We start from the raw sequence: 16,806 nt of genomic DNA, 5'->3' as shown, positions 1-16,806 counted from the left end.
AAGAAGGAACCATGAAATCAACTTTTGACCTGACAACTCATGTTGAAACTTAACGCATCTTTTCAATCACAATCAATCTGAAATTTTAAAAGTGGCTCATAATATGTCACTCATTTCTTAATTATACCAATTCCAAGAGGCATGCTACTGTTGACTATGGGTATGCATCTGCTGGCACATAGGCTACATTCATACACTTAGCTGTGGTATTCAGCAAGGGCTTTAGCCATCATGCCTAAATTAGTGATAGGGAAAACTTAAAGTTGAAAATAAATAAGTTAAAAAAACATATGAAATAGAAAAGTAGATAAAATAGTCATAAAAACTGTTAGGCAGTGACAAAATGTCTGCCGCAAATGACAGGTGTCTTGCAAATTATTTTCAAGTGCACTTTAACTGTTATTTATTCAGCACAGACACAGACACAGTAATGTTATAAACAATATTCACACTGGGGCAGGAGTGACGTTAGCATCGTGTTGATGCTGCGTTAGCATTAAGCTAGTGTTAGCTAGCTTGTCTATGTGGCTAACGTTAGCCGTTGGCGGCAGTTATGACTTTTACAACGAGGCTTCCCTTAAAATGAGTGATGTTATTTGTGTTTCCCGAGTACTTCTAACGGATAAATGCTTGAAAGACCAAAATACTGTAGACTGTTTATTGTCTGAGCATTGTAGAACAATATGTTGCTGTTACTCGGACAAGTATTGCATGATGACGTACATTTAACAAACGCTACTGCCCTCTTCCCCGTTTGGACCAGAGTACATTAGCGCTAGGTCAACCGTTGGTGTTAAGCTAACTCACCTGAGTGACTTTTTTACCCCTGATAAAAAAGAAAACTAACTGAAGCTTGCATAGCAAACGTCAAAAATACATTCACTTATTAGCCAATATAATGACATGTTCATAGACACAGTCTTTAAACCTGCCCATTAACTTTAAATCAAAGTAGACTCACCACTTTGATGTTGATAGGAAGAGAACACAGGCCACAGAGAGAAGTTTTAAAATCGCCATCTGAGTTCATCCTCAATTAACAGCGCGTCCATGTCTTCAACAGTTGGTTATATCCTCCAAAATTCGCCAAAACCGAGAAAACCGGCGACAATATTTTGTTTTCTGTCTTCTCCATGACACGTGACAGGTGAGCCCTTGGCCTGACGTGACGTCACTGACTGTTGCACGCGGTTGCACGTGTGTGGGGCAAGGCAGTGCTTGTTTTTTATATTATCATGAAACATCCAAAAGATTTTAGACCGACTTGGGATATAATTTGTTGTTCTAATAATCCAGATTTTAGGGCATTTGAATATCTAATGAATTTTGTTATTCTAGTTGCTAAATTTAGTTTTCACATACAGAAATTCACTAATGTCACCTCCTGATTTTTTTTTTTTATCTTTTCTCCTAAAACATAAGACTCGTCTGTCATTCAGTTTGTTCACTTTGTTGAAAAACAAAACAAATGCCAGGCTTTTGGAACTTATGTTGATTTTTTTCCCTCAAATCCTCTTATAGACCTTTTTCTTTGCATGTACCCCTGTTTATCTTCTATTTTTTTTGTTTGTTTGTGTGTTTGTTTGTTGTTTTTCATATTCTAAATTATGTTTGCTTGGTTGTTTTATGTAACTTTGAATTCTGTTACTTGTGCTCTTCACTTTTGTCATACTTATTTGGTTTCTTTTTTTTAATTACATAATGTTTTCACATGCTGTCTTTCTCAATAAAAAATAAATAAATAAAAAAATCAGAGGCTGAACACACAGAAAAGAAAGAAAGAAGAAAGGACAGTCACTATGAAAGAAAAGGCAATACTATGGGGTTGAGGAAGGAATGAGGCCTCGTTTTTTTTGTTTTGTTTTGTTTTTTGTTTTGTTTGTTTTTTGGCTACCCAGTGTCACAGATTAAAAAAAAAGACTCATTTATTTGCCAAATTAGTAATTAGTAAACCTGCTTAAGACAACATTGTTAAACAGGCAAAGTCCTGTGTGTATTTATTTATTTTTTTTTAACAAATGTAGCCGACTTAGTTACTTTCCACCATTGCAGAATGGTAGTATACACACCCATGGCAGCCAGAGCTGGCCAGTACTTTTTGATGAAGATAGGACTATTGTGTAAATGGTCTATTCTACTCTGTAAGATCAGTGGTGTTACTTTTAATAACCTACAGCATCTGTACAAAGAGAGATCACCTCTAAAGCTCCGTCAGTTGTCTCAGACTCTGTACATCCCCTCCATGCTGAGTTTCAGATGCCTTCATCAGGGCAGAGGTTTAGCCTCCCTAAATGTAGCACTCAGCTATACAGGTCATCTTTTGTCCCGTCTGCTATCACTTATCCTAACGAGCAGTGATCCTACATGTCCATGATTTACCCCTGGCAGTGTGTGATACTGGATACTGTGTGTTATGTACTGTGTCTGTTTTGTTGTACTCATGACTTCTGTCTGTGTCTCAAATGGCCCTCGGGGACATTTAAGTTCTACCTTACCTTACCTTACCGTACCGTAATGCTCCAACAATGACCTGTGTAGCAACAACTACAACTGTATAATCGAGTGTTTGAGGTCAATAGGTCAAATGCATGAAATCTGATACCCTAACAATACTATTAAGAAAGAGAAGAGTGTGCTCCTTCTAAGGAAACACTAGAAATGTTAGAAAACAAACATTAAGTAAAGCAGTTAAAGCTCTAAGGATATCAATTCCCCAAATAAATGTTCTTGATTGCTTCAATGACTTGTCTTTATTTAGTGAAATACAGCTTTCCCTGACTTTGGCAGCTAATTCCCTTCGAGGCACAGCCAATAAATGCATGTGTAACAGTTCGCACTTAGCAGGAAAGAGTTTTGCATCGAGTAAATCTTCAACCCTGCTGCATCCGTCATCTATCATTTGCTTATCAGGACACCTTCTCATGTGTTATTTCATCAGAATTTGCACCCTCCCATTAAAGCTGAGCTATTTCCAGCACACACACTGACTATAATTATGCCCTGTATGTTACCCCATCACACATTAATGGCAAAGAGCTTAAAGGAGAGAGTTTAGAGGAGACCAAACTAGAGCTAAAAAGCAAATTATGGTCTTATATCCAGTCTGCAACAAGTTATGTGCAAGAATAGACAAAAGTGACTTTAAAACCAGAGCACAAATGTGTTGTTATCATTTAGCTTTAATTTGCATCAGAGGATGTAAGCTGTGGGTTTGAGTTATCACGTATCTGCGCAATAACAACCTTTGCTTTTATGGAAATGCGGGAGTACGAGTTATTGTTTACTCGTTTGCATCAAATTTTCCTACCACAGCTTTCAAAGGGTCAGTGTAAGGATAATCTCTTCTTTAACACCTAGTTCCTGTTTGAAATATGTGACAAAACAAGAATAGCACACTGTGAAAAAGATGTTTAGATATTCAAATGAACGACTGGAGTGACACACAACAACAAAAAACACCACAGCACACTGCCAGCCATCTCATTAGAGCCATTAACTCCTGTCGAGGGAGATGGTCTGCTAATATTCAAAGCCACTCCCTTATTTATTTTTAATTTTCCGCTCCATTCAGCGTATTAATTTGAACACTCATATCCTTTCAGAAAACTTCTGAGACTGACCGATTAATATAGACACAAACAGACACAGAATAGCCGTGGAGTCATTATGTCAGAGTGAAATAATGCTGCATTACGCTGGGATGCTCGCTGAGGATGTTGAGAATAATTTTCTTAATTGGAACCGGTAATAGAAGATTTACTGCGGCACATGCGCAAGCGGTTCCCTGCACGGTCATAATCGAATTCATTACTTCTGTCTGTAGATGATGACGAGTTGTGTGCTGCAACCAAAGGGAGTCTCCTGTAGAAGAATATCAGTGGAAGAAATTATGATGTGTGTGTGGTGATCAATTATAGCATATGTCTAATGTCTTTTTTTTCCATTGGCCAAAAGAGTCTTCATATTTGCATGATGATGATGATGATGATGATGCATGTATTTTTACTGACATTTTTCTATTTCTATTTCTGTTATAATTTCTCTATGGATGCATGGATGCCCCACCACCTCTCCTATATAGATCGAATCACAATGTTTATTTCCAATAATTTCCGGATAGAAGATCTTTGAGTCACGCGTATAAAATCAACTAAGCAAACCCTGCCACAGTTAGTTAGTTTATAGCCACCTAGAAAGGCCCACATGAAATCAAAATCAGTTTAGGTGTCTGCTATATTTAGAATATTTTCACTGCTTATCCTTGCTGTCAGAGTTTTTCGACGAGAATTAAGGCCGTTACAACAAAGCCACCAAACTCATGGAATTAGTAGAGCACAGAGTTGCTGGTCTACTGCTGCCTCGATTGGTTAGTGTGTAAGGTAAAGCAGGGCAAATATTCAAATATAGTGTACACTTACACTGATATTGATTTTTTAGGTAGCTAAAATAGGTTTTGCTGTGGCCCTGTCCACAGAAGTACATTGCTTAGCTTCCATGCTTTATCAAAAATGATCGCAAAGCAACAAAGCACAGTAGAAATGTTAGATAGGTCAGGCGATAGCGATTAACTTTTAATCTTTAAATGTTACAGCTATGGCTGAAAATGAAAACAGAAATCATCAAGTTTGCAGATTTTTATGTCTCCCCATTTTAATCAGCTGCCAGTTGTCTACCCAAGGGTTGCACTGATATTTTTTCAACCGATAACAATAACCGAATAACCGAATAATAACCTGCTTCTCATGGCCAATAATCGATACAGTAACCGATAATATCACATTTTGTATTCTAAAAAAAAAGTGTTTAACCTGTAGTTTATGAACACCTGAGGGTAAGAAAAGCTAAGATGTAGTGAGAAAAATTTTATTTTTAATTTTATTTATATATACTTTATTAAATTCAATTTTTTCACTCTGTTGTCAATTACACACAGGTCCAAACAGGACCTATACATGCACTAAGTGGAGAGATGTCAGAGTGGGGCTGCCCATGACAGGCACTCCGAGCGGCTGGGGGGGTTCGGTGCCTTGCTCAAGGGCACCTCGGCAGTGCCCAGGAGGTGAGCTGGCACCTCTCCAGCTACCAGTCCACGCTCCATATTTTGGTCCGGACGGGGACTTGAACAGGGGACCCTCCGGTTCCCAACCCAAGTCCCAATGGACTGAGCTACTGCCGCCCCTAAAATATGGATATTGTGGATATAATATTCCATAGCTCTGACCGAACCAAATCAAACTGACATCACTAATGCTAACACAACACAAACAACCTCACACATTAACACATTTAACTCCAACAAACAAGCGGCTGTGTCTCACAGACACGCAGCCAGAGAGGTAACGATACAAATAATCACTAACTGTAGCATCACATGGCTAGTGGTCATTAATAAGTTTAACAAAAGAGTCAAGCCTTTTAAAAGCTCAGTGTTGGATGTTAGCCGCTGCTGCTAATTAGCTCGTGCTAACATTCTGGAGACAGTCCTTCAGCGCTGTGTCTAACCTGTGTCGGGCAGGCGGAGATCAGACCCTCGGTGCAATCCTTTTGTCTTCCTCAGGAACTGTGAAAGATGTCAACAACGTGACATATTTTGCCCTCTAGACAGCGAGCTGCAGTTGTTATTTTAATTCCCTGTGTTTATTGGCAGCTTGCAAACCAAGTTTAAGGGTACATGTACCGTCACCCACTGTGTCGGGTGTGTAGATGCTGCCCTTGTCATGTCAGTGAAAGCAGTCTGGCTTCGTGTTATCGGCGCTACTTAAAGGCTACAATTTTAATGCATAATTACAAAAATGTCCCATTATCTGCCTGATACATATCATGCATCCCTAGTCAACCTGGAAGTGAGTGTTGCTGCTAGCACGACATCATTGTGATTCAGTCTATAGGAGCAACACACACAGATTGTGGAGGTTTTACCTATTTCTTTGTTGTTTTGCGTGTCTTTGTAGTCATTTTACATCTATTTGTGGTTTTGTGTCTCTGCTGTAATTTCGGGATAATTTTGCATTGCTCTATAGTCTCCATGTGTCTATATAAAGTAATTTAGTCTGTTCTTTGGTAATCCTGTGTCTCTTTGAAGTGGTCATGTGTCTCTTTAAAGTAATTTGGTGAGTTTTTGTTTTGTGTTTTTGGTCAGTGTCCCCATTTTTTTTGTTTTGCCCCGTTTTGTTATTTTTGTCTGTTTGCTGTTTCTTTGCAACTTTTTTATGCCTAGTTAGTACTTCCCAAACACATGTATTTTTGCTTACACCATACTATTTTTAACTGAACTGAAAGTCAAATTTATCGATGCTATCTTCAAAGTTTTTTTGCAACAAAAGCATGTACTTGCGAAACACTGGGCATACAACTGATATAAATGACTATAAACTATAAATGATATACTTTATTAATCCCCCCGAGGGGAAATTCAATTTTTTCACTCTTGCTGTCAATTCCACACAGGTGCAAACACACACATGCACAAACAGGACCTATACATACACTAAGTAGAGAGATGTCAGAGTGAGGGGGCTGCCTTGGCCAGGCATGGACTGAGCTACTGCCGCCGACTTGAATTATACTGCACGAGTTGTGTGAACGGAAACGGATGTTTTGATATAGTTTTGCTGTTCTTGAACACAATATCCAGTAAATCAATACCACATTATATTTGCTGATATACAAATAGCCATTTTGTGGGTGACATATCCTTTAATTGTTAATCTATAACCACAAGGAAGATTTTTTTACTTCACTGAACAGATCCAAGACAGGAGAAAGGAAACAAAGTGCTACGATGACATGGGCGGACACTAACAGTGCAACAATTACAGTATAACAGAGCTCTTAAGTACTGAACCAATATGTTCAACACACACTGCAGTATTTGTGACATTTACTGTTAATGCCTCTCCAGATGTAATAATGCATGGAGACTCCCACTTGAGCTAATGAAGCATGTGGGATGACAGAGGCCTAATAAAACTGATTCAGTGTCAGCTCACAAACACTCTAATGCACACACCAGAGCCTGAAATCATATAGGCAATGTCCCAAAGCAACATCCTGAGTCATGGCTTTCTCTAAAAAAGTAAAGTGATTGGACTGCATCTATTTGCAGGCAGACATTGAATTTGCTTCCTCAAGCAACTGCAGACCATCTCTTTGATTGCTTGCTCAGTCATACTTGCTGCCAAATTCTTTTCATTCTCTGACAGACCATTAGATTAAGTTTTTATAAGTAATTGAACTTTTGGATCTTATTCCTACTTGCAGTTTACCCTGCAGAGTCCAAATTAGAGAGAGCATGGACGTAAATTATGTGGAAAACAAAATAAAGAATAAGAGATTTTAAAAATAAAATGTAAGACTGACCGTGACACTAAAACATTTCATGACTATTTTCAATGAGCACCATTTTAATGTGCACATAAAACATTAAAAATGCTCATAAATGACAAAAGAATGAAAGGTTTTTGCAGCATGTACAGAATTTTAGTTAGTAGATGGAATAAATATTAAATGAGTTGGACTCCAACAGATACAATTACTCCAGCCCAGTCTCCAGAAGACAATATTGGTATTTGCAAACCATTCAACCGACAAACAACAGAACTGGCTGTTTTTTAGAGACCTGTCGCTGTTTTTCCAGCTCAGTTTGTGCCAAGAAAAAAGCAGTTGTTTTTTTTACTGAGACATCACCAAGTTTCCGGGTATTTTATGCCAAAACACAATGTTTTCCCAATCATAATCAAGTGTTTTTTATGCCTAAACCTAACCACATAACCACACATTAACCACAGCATTGTTGAAATGTAAAGTTTCAAGATATCGCTGTCTCTCTTATTGTTACATGATTAAAGTGGAACATTATCCTTAAGACAAGAGAATACTTCAATTCTAACAACAGCTGACCCTCATGACACAGGCTGAATCCACCTTTCAAAACACTAATAAAATATTTATATCATTGGTTTGCATTAATGTCCCTAATTAGTGTAGTGAAATGCACAGATTGCTTCCCTTAAAAGAGGTGGTTGAACATTTTGGGAACTGCTCTAATGCAAGTTAGATGAGAGGATTAATACCCACCTCACAGCGGTCCAATAAATATAAGGCTACAGCTATTAAGTGATTAGCTTAGCTTAGCATACTGGTAGGACTTGGCGCAGGGAAAACAAACTCAGCAGCTCCCAGCACCTTTAAAACTCACTTCTCAATTAACAAATTATATTATAGGTTAGTCTGCGCAAAAACAGAAGTTTCAAAATACCAAGTTGTGGTTTTTACGAGGTGTTCTGGCCAGACTACATTTTAGTCAGGGGTGGGGACTTCTTGGAGCCATGTCGTCACATGTAGAAAAGAGTCCTGCACACTGTCTAACTTGCAAAATAATGACTTTAATGCTGCAATGTTTCGGTGACTGGACCTTCATCAGGCAGACAGTTTTGTAACAATAGCCCTTTTTAAATAGGAATTGTGCAAATTTGCAGGAAAGCCCCATCAGTCTTCTTTCAGCATTGGCAGTATAAAAACAAAATCGGGGAGTGCAGCAAAATGCCGCCTACCTGCTTTTGGTTATAGAGAATGTGCCTTTTTCGGGGCAATGGGGGGCGTGAGCAAGTAACAAAACATGTAGCTCAGCGTGTGACGTAAACAGTGACGTGGGAGGGAAGCCACGGCTGGTCAGTCCTTCGGCGATTCTCTCGTAAGTTGGCCCATTCTTCACCGTCCCCATCATCTGACGGTTAATGGCCTCTTAGTTTGCGAGGACAAGGAGGGTGCACAATTCCTTGTCTCCCCAGTTGCTCATCTTTACAGTGTCTGTCAGGTTTGTGTTTCCCTCTTGCTATTAGCTGCTCGCTAATTCCTGCTATCAGCTGTTTGCTGTTTATCCACCGCCAGTGGGGTGCACGTGCAGCGTCATCAACAGCTCCTCCCACAAGTCATCAAAGGCCCTCCCTGGCCTTTTTAAACCAAAAAGGTTCCGCCAATATGACTACCCTACGAGGCACCTCGGATCAACTTGCCAATCCGGCTCTGTGTGTCTAAACACTTGCTGCTTGCTGGCAAAATGGCCCAACATTCGTGGAAAATCTGGCAGTGTAAAAGGGGCTATAGAGAAACCATCTAAAATAGGAGTAGGTTACATTATCCACGTGCAACGGAAAGGCTAAATACCAAACATCAATTAGTGAAACAATCAACATCATACATAAAATTAAGAACATCCTTATTGTTAACTTGCATTCTCTAAGCATCAACACACACATAGGAAACTTGGTAATAAGTGCAACAAGGCCTCCACAGTGCCACAGAGTAAAAACTGTCATCATGACAGGGTCTAATAATGCTGGATTTTTGAGAGTTAAAAAAGTTAGATAATAAATTGGCCACCATACATTCTTTAAGATAACTATGAGCAACATGTTCTCATCCTTACTCAGGATATTTTGCTGCTTAGAAAGAAGCCCTGGCATGACTAAACTGATGCCAGGGGCCAGGACCGACAGATGGGTTTAGGCAACAAAACTAATTGCTTATGGTTAGGAAAATGTTCTGGCTGCCATTGGAAAGGCAGCAGTGTGTCGCTATTCAAAACACTTGGCACTGATTGGCACACACGTGGCAGAAAGACGGGATCAGCGGTTACGTTCAGGTAACAAAGCTACTTCATTATGGTTAGGAAAAATTTTCAGATGTTGCTAAACAACACTCAGACCTGAGTGGCACAAACGTGGCTGGAAATGTGCAGCGGCGTGTCGCTACCAAACATTCAGTTTTAAGTGGCACAAACATGGTGGAAAGATTGAGTTGGCAAAATCACTTTGTTACGGCAAAACCATCATAAACAGCTTGGCTTTGAGTGGCACAAATGCATGAGCTGCTGCTATTGTTTGTTGGACACAAACACCAGTATCCTGGGTCAAAGTCCGGTGTTTGTTGCTTTTGTTGTTGTGTTTGTCACTATAATAATGACAAGGACACTCCCCAAGCCCATTTTGACACCCTGGAAGTGAGACCAGGCTGCCTATGACTTAAGCATCCCTCAAGTTTATTTAAAAAGAATTGAGCAAAAGATGAGCAGGACATTTTGCGGCCGAAAAATGAAACATCTGTGCCGTCTGCTTTACAAACTGTTATATTGACTCTTATTTCTTAAACATAGCTTTTATCTCAGTCTCGTGCTGACATGAATAAATTTGTAATATGATATAATCAGCACTAATGCTCATCAATCTTCATCATTATTATTATTAACACTCTCACTGCATCCTGCCTATCATTACGTAAGTGCCTCTCAAAAACCACACTCATAATGTGCGTAAAACTATTGCTGCAGGGTGCTGCAGAAAGCAGAAAGCAAAGTCCCTCCCCTCGATTTTATGACCCGTTTCTCCAGAGTCGTGAGAGAGTGACCGAGAGGGAGAGCAAGTAAGGATGTAGAGTGGTGATGCTCTGGTATCCAGTTCTGTGCAAAGCTTGAACAACATGCTGAGGATGAATCGTTCAGCATCCCTTCAGGAGCACAAGGGCTACTCGTTGTGTGAATGTAGCAAAGAGAAAAAGTAGACTTCTTTCAGCTTGAGATTAAACATAATGGGAGAAGCAGCACTCAAAGTGGAGGCAAGAAGTTTCAACAACCAATAGTGATTTTTTTTTTAACTGAATAACAGTAGGCGAGATCTGTAAGTAGTAAAAATGTCTTCCTCTCCTGGGATCAAGCGTCGGGAACATGTGGACATGATGTACATCTCCATTGAGACAGCCATAGCCCTGGCTTCTGTAGTGGGGAATGTGCTAGTGGTGCTGGCTGTGTGTGTGAACCGGGCTCTCCGCAACACCACCTTCTGCTTCATCGTATCTCTGGCCGTGGCTGATATCGCTGTGGGGGTTTTGGTCATCCCCCTGGCTATTGTCATCAGTCTGGAGTTTAACACTCAGTTCTACACCTGCCTCTTCCTCTCCTGCCTGCTGCTGATCATCACCCAGAGCTCCATCCTCTCCCTGCTGGCCATCGCCATCGACCGATATCTGCGGGTCAAGATTCCCACCAGGTGAGGAACTGTTTTAAAACCAACTGGTTATACTCTTATTTGAAAGGTGTAGTTAGGTTGTCCCTGACAGATTAAAAGACAGCAGGGATTGGTGTGGTTAAGATAGTGTTGGATGAAAAATATTACAGTATCAATCAAAATAGTTCTCAACAGTCTGTTTACGGTCAGACCGATAAAATATTCATAACAGAGAGCAATGGGAAGTTGATGTCAGCATAATCCCTGACTGGTTGTAACTGCCTGTTCCAGTCCGTTGCAGCTTTACTGATAAAAATAGGCTCTGAAATATGATGACATAAGTGCTGTTCATTCACAAGAACGATACCATCAGAACTAAATTCATACACGGCATGTATTCCTTCCCATACAAGTCAAATCAGCTGATAATCTTACTTTCTAAAGCCGCCCCAAGAATATTTGAGAACAATCCATTGTAGTGATTGTAGTCTCCTTTTTATTGCTTTTAGCATCAGAGAGCTAAATATGTGCTTTTAGCCTCAGGGACTCAATTACGAGGAGGCAGTCTCAGTGTTGATGTCTGACATGGTGCTATATTGTTGTCTGGTTTAATGTAAATCAATGGGCTAGACATCAGAAGCTTTTAACCAAATGAAAATGTCCCTGTCTGCCTAAATAACTGACATAAGCACAGTTTGTTATGGGATTCTGGCAGTCGCCCATACTACTTTTTCTTTATCAGCTGGATCCTGATGTCAAAAGCTGTCAGTTAAGATCTATGGATCTATGGATATCAATCTATGGACTGGCATTTGTTGAAAGAAATCCAATGTGCAGTATGTATGTGGGCATTTGGGTGATTTAAAGACCTTGCTTGTTTTCTAATTACTCAGGTACAGCACCATAGTGACCCAGAGGAGGGCATATGTGGTCGTCTGTCTGTGTTGGATCCTCTCCTTCCTCACTGGGCTGGTTCCGATGATCGGATGGAATAACCTCGATGTTCAAGGAAACCTCAGCCGCTCCAGCAACATTGTGTGTGAATTCACCACGGTCATGAGGATGGACTACATGGTGTACTTCAATTTCTTCGGCTGGGTGGTGGTACCGCTGTCCATAATGATCGCTCTCTACGGGGAGATCTTTAGGGTGATCCGGCGACAGCTTAACCGGCGCGCTGAAGCCACATGTGACGGAGACAGGTACTATCGGAAGGAGCTGAAGCTGGCCAAATCACTGGCGTTGGTGGTGTTCCTCTTTGCTGTGTGTTGGCTGCCGATACACATCATGAATTGCATCACCTTCTTCTGCCCCAAGTGTACCATACCCAAGTTTGCTCTGTACGTAGGCATTTTCATGTCGCATGTGAACTCAGCCCTCAACCCAATGGTTTATGCATTCAGGATAAAGCAGTTCCGCATGACAGTCATCCAGATCACTCGTCGCTGCGTGTTATGTAAACCCACAGAGCCAACTCCATGCCCCACTAGCACACCAGCCCTGACGGAGAAAGTGGATGTAAACTTGTAACAAAGAACTGCAGCACTCCTGCGGACATGGCTTAAAATGAAACGGTGCAACAGTGACACTCACGGGATGAGGTCATGTTTGGAATATCACTCCATTAACCAACGAAAGCAATGCACTCCACTGAGTCACGGGACAAGTTCATATCTGACTCTTTCATGTTTCTTCAACACTACATTTTAAGAAAACGAGCCTGCAATCAAGAGAAAAATAATGTCCCCATTACTCTGCATTATTTCGTCTTCACTTAATGCTTCCTTGATTCATATTGAATTATACATCAACATAATGAGTGATGCAACAAACATTTCATGTTCAGAAAGCTTGTTGGTAAATTCACCAGAAATAAAAACATATCGCTTCTTCATTCGATTACTAATGTTACAGTTTTTATTTCACATTTACATAAAGTTAAAGCTGCTGTTAGTAACTCTGTGGGCAAAAAATCATTTTCCTCTGCCCACTCTATTGCCTTGTAGTGCTTCTAATGGCCTCACCACCTGCCCGCTCTCACCAAAAAACGACAGCATAGGTCAACTGTGCAAGCAGTTATTATGACCTATATTTATGTTTACTGCAAGGCGGCGCCCCTTAGTAGCTGTAGTAATATTACAGGAGAATAGGATAAGTGTTGCAGCATAAAAAGTGACAGTCCGTGTAAAAATGTACAAATATTAAAGAAGTCCCTCTAGGATGGGTGGCAGGGGTGGTGCATGGGTCAAATAAACACAAACAAACACAGGACTTTCACCCAGGAGACTGGAGTATGTGTCTCAAGTCAATGTTGACTTATCTTAATACCAACCTAGCCTAGTATGCCAGTACGCAGTATTTATTTCGTTGATGAAAACTATGATGAAAACCAGACGATGACAAGGTAAAAATAGAGCTTGATAATAAAAGCAAAGACAAAATCTATGACAAAAATGTTAGTGGTGGGCTGTTGGAAGCTGAATACAGAGAACGGCTGTGCTTGCAATTATCTTCAAATGCCACATGAGTGACAGGCTGGCAAACTCCAGTAAATAGTTTGTGCCAGGATGTTTCGCTTGCCAGCAAAAACATTCACACTGGAGCAGCGTCAACCGTTGGTGCGAGTTGCGAGCTGTAATTCAGCAGTAAATAAGCAGCCGTGTGTGTCTGACTGTGGATGGTGGAAGTGTTAAATGGATTTGTGGAGTTTAAGTTGCACTGGTGGCTGTTAGCAGCTCCACTTATAAGCTGCTGAACGGTAGTGGAGCAACATCTGATCCCCTCAGTACTCCACTCAGTCCAGACTGTCTCAGGAAGGTTTATGGGTTGATGCTGTTTGACAGGCAGAAGGCTCAGTTATCTGTGAGTGTAGCTGTGTAAGAGTTTTCTCTGACAGAGATGAAAGTTTAGTTTTTAATCACCAACTCTGAGAGGACATGATTTTAAAACTCCAGACTGACATATTGCAGATTAATAAAAAATTCTGGCTTTAAATAAGTTATCTATCTACTTGTATATCTACTTCTTAACAGTGAGATTGATAAGTTGGAGTTTTCATTGAACCTGGGTACAAATCCTAGTTGTCTTAGACTAGTTCCTTGTGGTGTCAAAGTTTTTGAGAGCATAAATTGAGAGACATTGAGCTTTTCAAATGACGAGTGTGAATATCACCCCATTAACCTATCAAAAACTGCTGCAGAAATGACAGTTTGTAAGTGTGTAGAAATCATTTTTAGTTGTAGAAAAAAATTGTCTACATGAAATTTCTATACAAGCTGTCACTGTCACGTTAAACAGCTGAGAGTGGGACCCAAAAGCGAGACTCGGAGACAGGAATCGGTTAAAGGTGCTTTAATTGAATGTTGTGGCTGGATGGCGAGGCAGTGCAGTGAGGCAGGGCGAAGGCGGGGTGGAGAGACGAGGTGGTGGGGCACAACGGAGAGGCACGGTGAAGGACGGGGGCAGATCCAGCAGGCGCAGGCAGAATGCAGGTGAGCGAGGAGGATTCCTGATCACAGGAGAAACAAGGTAAGTCACAACGAAACAGCAACAGGAAACACTGGCAACAAGATCACTGAAGGAGTCGAGAGTCAAAACACAGTATACCGCGTGGGAAACTGGACGATCTGACGACGAGTGGCTGGAGAGACCGGGCTTTAACTGAGACTGATGAGAATGAGGAACAGGTGCGTAGCCTGCACACCTGCTGGCTCGCTGGACCCGCCCCTAGGAGAGAGGAGACACAGACACGGGGGAGGGGAGACATACTGGGAACACAGACTCATGACAGTCACCTTGATTTAATTTCTGATACATGAATGAGCCTAACTGGATTAGTTTAAAGATAAAGAAAACATATTGACTAAAATGTCATTAATTTTCAACAACTAGAAAGTTTCGAGTTTTCATTACTAAAACTATTAAGGCTAAAACTGAAATGTGACTAAAACTAATAAGAATTTTTGTCTCAGGACTAAGACTAAGTCTAAAACATCTGCCAAAATGAACACTGCTAGGTTTTTTTTTAGCATGCTACGCTAGTGACATATGTGACCTGTTGTATGTGAGGTATGTCACGTGAAATACAGCATGTTCCATTAGTGACAAAAGTACTTTTTTAATGCCAAACCATGATGTATTTCCTAAATCTAACCACACAGTTTTGTTATGGAGCAGAGCTACGACCATTTCATGACATTAAGGACGTGTCTAAAACTGCCACCATCAGAACCGTAATATGCCTTTTTGGGGCCGGCCATATAGGTCGTTTTGGAAGTCAGTGGAAATCAGCCTACTCTGTCGTTATGGTATGTGAGTGTGATGCGTACCATATGTGAACAAATACAACCAATCAGAACCGAGGAGTCTCTAACGCAGCTGTCAATCATGTCAACCACTGCTTGTGAACTGCGGTCGCCAAACTAGGCAGTGTGATCAAATATGAATCAAGATTCTGTTACTGCATTGCCTATTTCTCCCCTCAAATGTTTTCAGAAACATATATTAATGTACTGCTTAGCTGTAAAATGTGAAAGTTGGTCCAGCCGGTGAGTGTTTCTTTTTGTTCCAGCTGTTTCCAACATGGGGTCCATGTCACAAACTCTCAATTTACAGCTTACAGCTGTTTTCGGTGCACCGCTGTAAATTCTAGCAAATGCCATTAAAGGCAATAGGAAGAGGAGGAGGAACATGCCTTTTTTTTCAGAATATAGTGACAGTGTCAGCAAAAATTATAATTTTAGCTTGGCTCGTTATCAGCTGGCAACTAGCTTCTAGCGGTCCGGATCACTCTTCAGAAGGAAGGATGGTGAGGCATTCAGGTGCCGTTCACAACAATGGCTTTATTGCAGTCTTCACCACAAAACAAACATGGCTTATCTAGACAATTTATGCTACTGCTATCATCACTACTTGCTGCATACATCTTCACCATGACACTCGGAGAGAGCTGCTTCCCTCCATACACACAAGTACGTCACACATTCACAGGTTACTCACAAGGCCCCCACCTTTCAAGGGGTAAAAAGAGTGAGCCAGTTACACAGCGGTACTTTGAGCTAAATGCTAACTTTCTCACAAAAACAATGCTAACATGTTGATGCTAAGCAGGTACCATATTAACCATCACAATTTAGAGTGTTAGCATGCTAACATTCAGTAAGTAGCAATAAACAAAAGTTTTGTATTATTTGACAAATGTTGACCTCATGGTGGTGACGGATGAAATCTCAAAGGATCAACAAAGTTACCACATTTCATCCGAGGGGGAACATGACGGTCTATATCAAATATCGTGACAAGTGATCTTGGAGACGCTGAGTTATCTTATCTAGTTAAGTGAAAACTTGCTGGTGGTGCAAGAAGAAAAGTCCAACACATTCTCACTCTGACCTCATCACATATCGTTGCTGGGTCATGGACGTCCAGATAATAACGTGAAAAGTACCCTGGGCAGGTTGGTTGTTGACGTTCTGGAGCACCATGTCAAGTTCTGCCTTATACATGCATTGTCTTCTTTCAAAATACACTTCCATTTTCACAGGAAATTTACGTTTTACCATTTTTAATCTCTCGCAAAATAAACGCACCATGTCAGGACAACAACGCGAATTGATGTTTTGTTTTTTTTTTCATGGTTGGGTTTAGGCAACAAAAACGTGTTAAGGATTGAGCAACCACCCATCCTACTCTGACTTTTGCCACCTTAACTTTCGTTCTTGTCCCACCATGTCTCCCCAACGCGTCTCCCCAATGCCACCAAGCATCATTAAACTAGAACGGCGACCAGCCGCAAATCATGCCGATA

General features: G+C 40.7%; 1 protein-coding gene across 1 annotated transcript; it reads left to right on the top strand.

Moving 5' to 3' along the window:
• Positions 1-10,472: 10,472 nt before the first annotated feature.
• LOC126386813 (adenosine receptor A1) lies at positions 10,473-12,530 on the top strand. The gene is made up of 2 exons (XM_050039409.1): positions 10,473-11,042; positions 11,894-12,530. Exons 1-2 carry the CDS (start codon positions 10,687-10,689, stop codon positions 12,528-12,530), a joined length of 993 nt encoding a protein of 330 aa, XP_049895366.1. The 5' UTR covers positions 10,473-10,686.
• The last annotated feature ends 4,276 nt before the right edge of the window (positions 12,531-16,806 follow it).

This window comes from Epinephelus moara, chromosome 24, assembly GCF_006386435.1.
Source record: "Epinephelus moara isolate mb chromosome 24, YSFRI_EMoa_1.0, whole genome shotgun sequence".
Classification (NCBI taxonomy): domain Eukaryota; kingdom Metazoa; phylum Chordata; class Actinopteri; order Perciformes; family Serranidae; genus Epinephelus; species Epinephelus moara.
Note: the sequence above shows the minus strand (reverse complement) of the source record. Positions and strands in the feature narration are given on the sequence as shown.

Excerpts from the sequence above, each read along its gene's own strand:
- LOC126386813 (XM_050039409.1), top strand. The coding sequence starts at position 10,687 with ATGTCTTCCTCTCCTGGGATCAAGCGTCGGGAACATGTGGACATGATG. Across the intron at positions 11,043-11,893 it reads CGGGTCAAGATTCCCACCAG|GTACAGCACCATAGTGACCC; the intron begins GTGAGGAACTGT and ends CTAATTACTCAG.